This window comes from Lepidochelys olivacea, assembly GCF_965140295.1.
Source record: "Lepidochelys olivacea isolate rLepOli2 genome assembly, chromosome: 6".
NCBI lineage: Eukaryota > Metazoa > Chordata > Testudines > Cheloniidae > Lepidochelys > Lepidochelys olivacea.
Genome location: NC_140416.1, coordinates 48,248,327 through 48,256,687, shown reverse-complemented (window position 1 = coordinate 48,256,687; position 8,361 = coordinate 48,248,327). Strand labels below are relative to the sequence as shown.

The window sequence follows — 8,361 nt, the reverse complement described above, 5'->3', positions numbered from 1 at the left end:
AAAACTAGTATAGATAGAAAGTGGGCTGACACCAGAGAGGATGCTTTTGTTAAAGGAGCGCTTGAGCTTGCAGTAACAGGTTGGCGCACTATCTGAACATATGATGAGGTTGTCTACAACATAGTTGCACTGACTCAAGCAAGTTAATGTAAAGAAACTGATTTAGTTATTTCAGAGGAAGACTGGGGGTGAACACATTTCAGAATAAAAGTCACTAAAATCCATTTAATTAAGGCTCAGAACAGGAACTGTTATTCCAAAATACGAATGTTCACATGCCAACTTGCACTAAAATAAGTAAATCGGTTTTAGGAAAGGAAGAAAAAGGAAAGTTGGAAGGCCTGATTCTTCTCTTTCCTAACCTGCTGTAAATCAGGAGTAGTGCTAGTTTATTGAGCTCTATTTTTCTTTGGAAAAAACCTGAAGATGAAGTGTTCTTTTTAAATTTAAACCAAGTATTTGGAACAAAGAGGTAAAACATTAAGACCCTTTTACTGAAATATCAGTTTCTTTTGTATGTTACAGAAGAACTTATGAACATATATAATGTACAGAAAAGGCAGATTTTGTAAAATAAAAGTCTTCTTATAAAAAATAAAAAGTCAAAGTAAAGTGCATGAAACTGATTTCCCCCCAATTGACTAATGTGTCCAAAGTCTTAGTACAATAACAATATTTAAAACCCTGGGATAATTTCTTTTCACCCATTAGTCAGTTATTTTAGCATTCAAACCAAATGACAGTGATTAGAAATAACAGACACTTATAACCCCATCAGATTAACCAGATGCTTCTGACAACAAAGATGACAAACTACTGGAATATTACTGGAATATTACTCTCTATATACTTTTCATTGACAAGATTAACAAACAGTTAATAGATCCATTCTGGATAGAGACACCAATAGGAAAAGAGCCTCCATGGATACGGCAGTTTTGCTAGTCAAGGGCTCCTGTACTGTACAATCAGTTTTTAGTTTATGAATGTCAGGTTTTAAAAAAATAAATGGTCATAACAAGAAAATCCATAAATGTACCTGCCTGCCTCCATTAGAAGAAAGGTAGTTGATACCAGCCAGTTAAGGACAATAGTTTTGTACACTGTCTTTTAAGTGGGCAGTTGTACTGAGTGAGTTAAGGGAAATACTTAAGAGACATGATTTTTTTTTAAACTCTGGAAAGAGACCCAGTGTGGAACTAATACAAAGAGAGATAATAATACTGATAGCACTTTTCAACTTCAGAACGCTTTAGAAACATTAACTAATTACTCCTCACAAAAGCCCTGCCAGGCAGGCAGGTAAGTATTATCACCCACGCTTCACAGATGCAGTGAGCAGAGACAGATGTTTTAGGGTCCCTTCCCAGAGGCCAACAACAGTAATTCATGGGGCAGAGAATATTCAAACTAAATTGAGGCATCTAAAGCCATGTAGAGAGCCCAGTCCTATTCCCAGTGCCTCTCCTAAGTAGCTGAGTAGATTTGACTCCCTGTGAGGTCAAAGGAGAGCAGAAGGGACTCCAGTGTCTCACAGGACTAGTCCTTTAAGCACCCAACTGAATGGACCATTAAAAAGGCTCCAGCAGCCAGAGATGAGGAAGCTGGGCCCTTTACACAACCACCACCAGGAGGTCCCAGTCTTGTACTCAGCCCACTAGCCTACACCTCCTTCCCATGAGGAAACTGGTTCCTGAATGAATTATTTCAGTCTCCTATTTAGAGAATCCCAGAAAATGTTACAACTGCAAAAAGGTTAGTAGGGAAAACCCACTCCTCACCCTCGGGTTACATAAATACAAGACAGTAGAGACAAACTGATCACAGTGAAGTGGCCATGGCTTTGCAGTGCAAAATGTGCTTGTGAACAAAGTCTATCCTGCCCTGCAGCAGCTGCGCCTGCTGCTCGGACAGGAAGCCCAGCCGGCCGGAGAGGGGTTCGTGAGTCCGGTAGAGTCTCAGCAGCTCGGAGGCTGCGTTCTGCAGGCGGTGCAGCTCCCGCACCCGCTGGGCAGTGGCCTCCCGGAAGATGCACACGGAGCGGAGCAAGGGCTCGTTGTACTTGTCCCACATGGAGAGGAGCCTGTAGCCGTGCACCAGGCCCGCCTCGTTGTCTATGAAGACGAGGCCCCCGTTGGGTGCCCGGTGTAGGTTGCTGGTGGCCCGGTGCATCACCCTGGGGTCCCACTGCAGGCTGAAGAGGTTGCTGACCAGCCGGTCAAAGTTGGCCGTCAGATAGTCAAAGAGGATCAGGTCGGTCCACTGCACCAGCTCCACCAGCTGGGACTGGGTGAGGCCGCCCAGCTCCCCAGCCGCCAGAGGCTGCAGTCTCCTGCCCGACCCCGCCTCGGATCTCCAGGGCGCGGGGGCCACCACGTCGGTCAAGTTGTCCACCCACTGGGTGAGGCTGACCACCGCCCCCTCGGCCCAGTGCGAGCCCCGCAGCTCGTCCCGCACCTGCCCCCACTGCCTGCCGCGGGCTTCCACCAGTGCCAGGGCCATGGGCGGCAGGCGCTGCCGGATGCCCAGCAGCTCGGCCAGCTGGTAGGAGAGCGCCTCGCCCTGGATCTGCTCCGGGTTGATGCCGTAGCGGACGCAGGCGCGACTCCCGTCCGACAGCCGGGCCAGCCGGTTGGAGCTGCGGCCGCACCCGCCCCGCTCCAGAGAGGCCACGCGAGCCGCTCGGGCAGTCTCCAACCACGAGGCCGCCTGCTCGGGGTCGAAGCCCGGGGGCACCTGCTGCTCCAGCGCCTGGCTCCAGAAGATGCCCCCTTGCACCGCGGAGGCGGGGTCCGCGGGAGCCTCCCGGGCCGGCGGCTCCCTGGAACCAGGCTCCAAGTTCTGCCCCGGCCGGGGCTCCGGCTGCGAGCTTTGTCCGGGCCCCTCGCGGGGCTCCGCGGGCTGCTTCTGCCCCTCCAGGGGCTCGCCCCTGTCCCCGGCGGCCGGCAGCGTGAGCAGCGCTCGGAAAGTTTTCTGGGCGCCGCGGGACTCGCCCTGCCCCGCCGAGCGGCTGTCGGGAGCCGAATCTCCCGTGCCGCCGCGCCCCCAGCCCCGCTGCTCCTGGGGCTGCCTCCGGCCGGCTGTCCCCGCGGGGAAGCGCCGCTCCTGCTCCGCCTCCTGCTCCCGCTGCAAGCCGGTCCAGAGCCCCAGCAGCGAGCCCAGCACCAGGAGCCAGAGCGCGGCCAGCGAGCCCAGCCCGGCCCGGCCCGGCCGCTTCATCCTCCCGCCGCCGCTTCACTCGGCTGCTCCGGGACCTGGCGGCGGTGCAGCCCCGCCGCTCCCCGGCTCCGGGCGCCGCTCATTCATCGCCGCGCGGGGCGCCGGGACCCTCCAGCCCCGGGCTGAGACGCGGCAGCTGGGCGGGCGGAGGTGGTAGCCTGGGGCCGGCTAGGGGGTGTCGGGATCTCAGCTCCGGACCGGCCGCTCCGCCGGCAGCTTCGCCCGGTGTCTGCACCAAGAGCGACCCTCCAGCGATTGAAATTCACAGGCACCGACCGAGACCACGTGGGGAAGCGAGGGGCGGTGCGGGGACCCCCCCCCCCCAGCGCCCAGCATGGTCCTCCGCTTAAAGCGGCGATGCCTGAGCTCGGGTGGACCCAGGCGTGGGGTGGAGTTGCCCGCAGGGGGCACCGGGGAAGGAGGCGATCCCGGCCAGCCACACAGAGCGCTGAGCCACCGCGGCCACTGGTAGCTGTAGCATCCACCGCAGCGTAGGGAGGAAACCGGCACCTCTCTGCAGATCACCAACACCGCCCCCCCCACGCCCCTTCCCTCCCCGGGAAGCACCAAGGATGCTGCACCTTTGGGCACAGGAGAGAGGGGGGGTCAAGCTGCTAAATTCATGCCTAAATTCCAGACGCCCCAAAGGCTGAGGAGGGGGGCGGGGTAGGGCACCGGATCTGATCTAGTTTACTAGATAGTTGCGGGCGGGGGGGGGGGGGGGTGCACTTGCAAAATGTGGGGCCAGGTTCAGATTTCAATCCCGCCGCGTTCAGGGGCAGCTGGATGGATGCGGGATTTTGCTTCAAGTCCAGTTCTTAGCACTTCATCCCCTAACGCACGTTGGTGACAGTGTGGAGGGGATGCCGGCGGTTTGATTAAATCACTATTTTATACCCAATGGATATTACTGTATCCGTTGGGCACTTCTGGGGTCCCCCACCTGCCTTCTACACACACTCCCTCAGTTCCCGCTCCTTATCGTCCTTTATTAATGGCAATCATTGCTTAGATTACATTTAGCGCTAGGCGCTCTCCAAACACAGGGCGGTACCGTTGCCTCTCCCCCACCACAGAAGCTAAAGAACAAAGACAGAAAAGTGAGACCATGCGCAAGCAGAAATCATGGTAGGCACATGACGAATTCCGTCGGGTTCATGCAGATCCTTCGTTTTGTCTGATCCTGCAAATTATTGTGCTCAGGCGGAACCCCCAGCACTAATAAACTCACTGAGGCTCTGTCCGTTCACCCGCACCCCCGATCATCTTGTATGATCCTGTATTTCCCTCTCTGTGGCATCCATCACTCATCTCTTCTCCCCGCAGAAATCCCCATTCTTAGTGCCGGCGCCCACAGATCAATGCAAAAATCACCTGTGGATCAGTGTTTTCTTTTTCTGCCAATTTTATTCCTTGCCCGGATCTCTCTATGAACTGGGGGTGTGGCTTTTAGAAACTGTCAAATGTTTGCCCAATGCCATTATCTGAAGAATATAAATGCTAAGGAGGAAGAGGAATTATTGGGGACAACCACCAAGACTAATGGGATGAAATTCAAGTCAGCCTACATTTTCTCTACCAGGAAAATCTGCATGACAGTGAAGCTGTATTCGGTTGTGCACCACTTTAGACTCATAGACTATCAGAGTTGGAAGGGACCTTTAATCCATTTATTGCAGTTTAGTCAATCAAGCTATTCCTATATAATTAAACCCATTGCTTAACCCATCACTGATCATAACACTCTGACATTTGATATCTTACAGGATTTCCTGTGCCCCTCAATCCTGTGTACACAGACTGGTTTGTTATTGGTGAGTTGCTTATGCCCAGTGGGCTGTATCCACAGCTTTTTCTGGGTGAATTAGCTGAGGAGTGCAGGAATTCACATACTGGTTTGTTATCACTCATGAATACTGGGCTATGGGAATTTATTGGTTCTTCAAGAAAAAAGAATATTGGAACAATTTATGTAAAAATTACAGGACACAAAAAGTTATGGCCTTTAACTTCACTCTTGCAATGAAATTACTGTGGCCAGATCTCTGGATGCTGTCCCACTTGTGTGAAGTCACCCTGGTGCCCACATTGGGCTCATTGCTGGATCAGGGCCTTTATAAACAGATCAAATAAAAACAAGGTATTTTTAAGTGCTGAGCTTCTGCACTGGTGCTTTGAGGAGTATCTGATTTAACAGGAAGAGAAGATTTAATAGAATCTGATCTAATTTCACTGCTCAGCCTGTTCTGTATTAGTATTTACACTACTTTTTGCATGATACAATTGTTTCTTTGTGCCAGCATCTGTAGAAAGGATCATTTTAGATCTGGAAGAGATGTATTAAAATGTGTAAGTCTATTAAATGTCACATTATTTACTTTGGCTAGTCATTTCTTTCAGTATTTAAATTTAAACTAAAACAAAGTTTTACAAGTCTGTGGACTCGGATATTATTTTATTTGGGCAAACAGTAATTAAGGTTTCCACCTTGTGGAGCAGAGTGGAATTTCCTGTAGCTGCAAGAATTAAAGGTAGCCTGCAAAGGATTTTTTTTCTTTATAATGGAATTTCCCCCCTTCTAGCTTTATTTATGATACATGAAGAAGATTGGGAAAGGGTGTTTTTTAAAAAATATTTTTTCTGTTTATGTTCTGATTTCTGATCTTAGTTTTAGTCATTGGCATTAAATCAATGTGACAAACCAAAAACAAAATCAGAAGTCCCATTCTGCTCAACTTTTCCTGGACTCTTGGGATGTCACATTGTCACTAGTTCTCCAGTCACTATAGTGACTATAAACAAGACTTGGATTTCAAATGGAAAGAAGAAGACAACTCTATGTTCTCCCCTGATTTGTTGTTGGAAAAAACAACAAAACAAACAGAACTCCCCAAAGAAACAAAAACAATTTACAGACCTCATTTATGCATCATAAGATAAGCAAAGCACAAACTTATTTTGTTCCTTTCTGGATTTCATCTTTAAATTCAAACCTCACAGCTCCTTAGGGAAGCTCAGAGTGTTTACATTGAAGACCTAATACCTGTGCTTCATTTTACCAGATCTAGAATGATCCTTAGTGATGTGGCTAGCCATGGACCATGTTTGCAGATTGCAGATGGATGCAGATCCGAATTTTACTTCTAGAGCAGGGGTGCTGGAACAATCTTTATAGTGGGGGTGCTGAGAGCCATTGAACCAAACTGTAAACCCTGTATATGATGGAAACCACTTCAAGCCAGGGGATGCAGCAGCACCCCCAGCACCCCTAGTTCCAGCACCTACGATCTAGAGCCTTGCAAATCTATGGATATCCACTTTGTATCTGCAGAGAATGTTTGCAGATTGTGGATCAGATGTGGATACAAATTTTGTATCCACGCAGGACTCTAGCTATAGTGTTTGCAGAAAGCAATGTCTTCAGTTTATATAGTGTGGGTTCATCTTCAAAGGAGACAGTCAGCTGGATTTAGGACTCACATTTACATGATAATGGTATGTAATATGAATAGAAATGTTTTCATTCTATTTTTTGTTAATCTGGATTAAAACAATATTGGTTTTCTAGCAACTAAATGTCTCCCTGCAGTTCTGAGGATTCGACATATGATGTTGTGTTAGCTCCCCCTACAGGTCATAGCGTTGCTCTGCAATGTCTGCATCAACCAAAAGACTGAAGCCATTATACAGCACTTAATATCCTCTTTCCCTTCCTTCCCCAGGGGTGCTAAGAACAATGTGGGGGTGCTGAGAGCCACTGAATCAAGCTGTAAACCCTGTATATGATGGAACCAGTTCAAGCCAGGGGGTGCAGCAGTACCCTCAGCATCCTTAGTTCCAGCAGCTATGCTTCCCCCAGTGTAGAGTGATAGAAGGAGCAATTGTTGGTTAGCCCCATGCTCACCTCCTCCCCCCATGTGTTAGCATACGGAGGAGGGTCTGTGCTGCACATTCCACAGTGACCTTCCTGGTTCAGCTACACAGGGGCCTTCTGCAGCTGTGGAAGAGGAGGCTGGATTTGCCCATTAATCTTACTGTGCAGCAGTGTATCCATAGGGAAAGCAGATCTGATCAGACCTATTGTATCTCACAGGGGTGTTGTGAAGAATAATTACTTGATTCTTGTTTGCAGGTCCTTGGATGAAAGGCACTAAAGAAATACAAGGCACAGTGGAAGAAGCTGTCAACGTGTATTAAGAATAGCACACAGTGTCATGATACTGACCAGTTTTAACAGCAATATGTCACATCCAATTGTAGCCATTAGAAGTTAGAGTATTCATACAATGGCTTCATCATATGCCACATGGACTCACTGAAATAATGAGACGTAGTTACTATCAAATCTGCTAACAATAATGATTCCTATCTACTATAATACACAGTATAATCACTCACCTTGCTAGTCATGAGTTCAGGAATCATTCTTCTCCAATGCTGAACCCTTATCACTGGATGCTGCTTTACACTCAAATTTGATCTTTTACCCTTTGAATCCATATGCACTGAACAGTGAACACCAAGTGTGTAATTTGTGGCAGGTGATTGCTACAATGTGCCATTCCTGATACGCACAGTGCTATTACATAGAATAGCAGCCTGTTATTCTATGGCAGACTGAGTATTTTTAGTCAAGTAATGACACAGAATAACCTCTCTGTTTCCTGTAACTTTCCAGCCTGAACCAGCTTTGAAAAAACCCGATGGAAAGGGATTCAAGGCTGTTAATTAAATTTCATCCCCTATAGACACTAGATTTTTACTTGGATCCCTTTTAAATGAAAATCTGTGCTTCTTTCAGGATAAATTATGCTTACAATGAGCAATCAGTTGGTATCTCCTGTGCTGGGAAATCTCAGCAGGGAGAAGACTTTTGCTATTGATAAGACATTTTATTTCCTGTTTTCAGAGTGAAAATAAACTTGAAGGTATTCAAGACACTCATTCTGTTTACAGCATACCTCTCGCAATTAGTCATATGGCCATAACTTGACTGAATCCCTTAAAGCAATAGCTGGGAAACGGCAGCACCAGAAAAAATGCTTAGTTATTGTCCTCCACCACCTGACAAAAACAACAGTCTAGGGTTTTGGTCAGTTATCCTGTTGGCCAATTTACAGACACCACAAGCTGGAGCATTTA

General features: G+C 48.2%; 1 protein-coding gene across 1 annotated transcript; it reads right to left on the bottom strand.

Moving 5' to 3' along the window:
* Positions 1 to 489: 489 nt before the first annotated feature.
* Positions 490 to 3,516, bottom strand: FJX1 (four-jointed box kinase 1). Its single transcript, XM_084629870.1, has one exon. It carries the CDS (start codon positions 3,217 to 3,219, stop codon positions 1,822 to 1,824), a length of 1,398 nt encoding a protein of 465 aa, XP_084485996.1. The 5' UTR covers positions 3,220 to 3,516; the 3' UTR covers positions 490 to 1,821.
* Between the last annotated feature and the right edge of the window lie 4,845 nt (positions 3,517 to 8,361).

Coding starts and splice junctions, on each gene's coding strand:
- FJX1 (XM_084629870.1), bottom strand. CDS start 3,219: ATGAAGCGGCCGGGCCGGGCCGGGCTGGGCTCGCTGGCCGCGCTCTGG.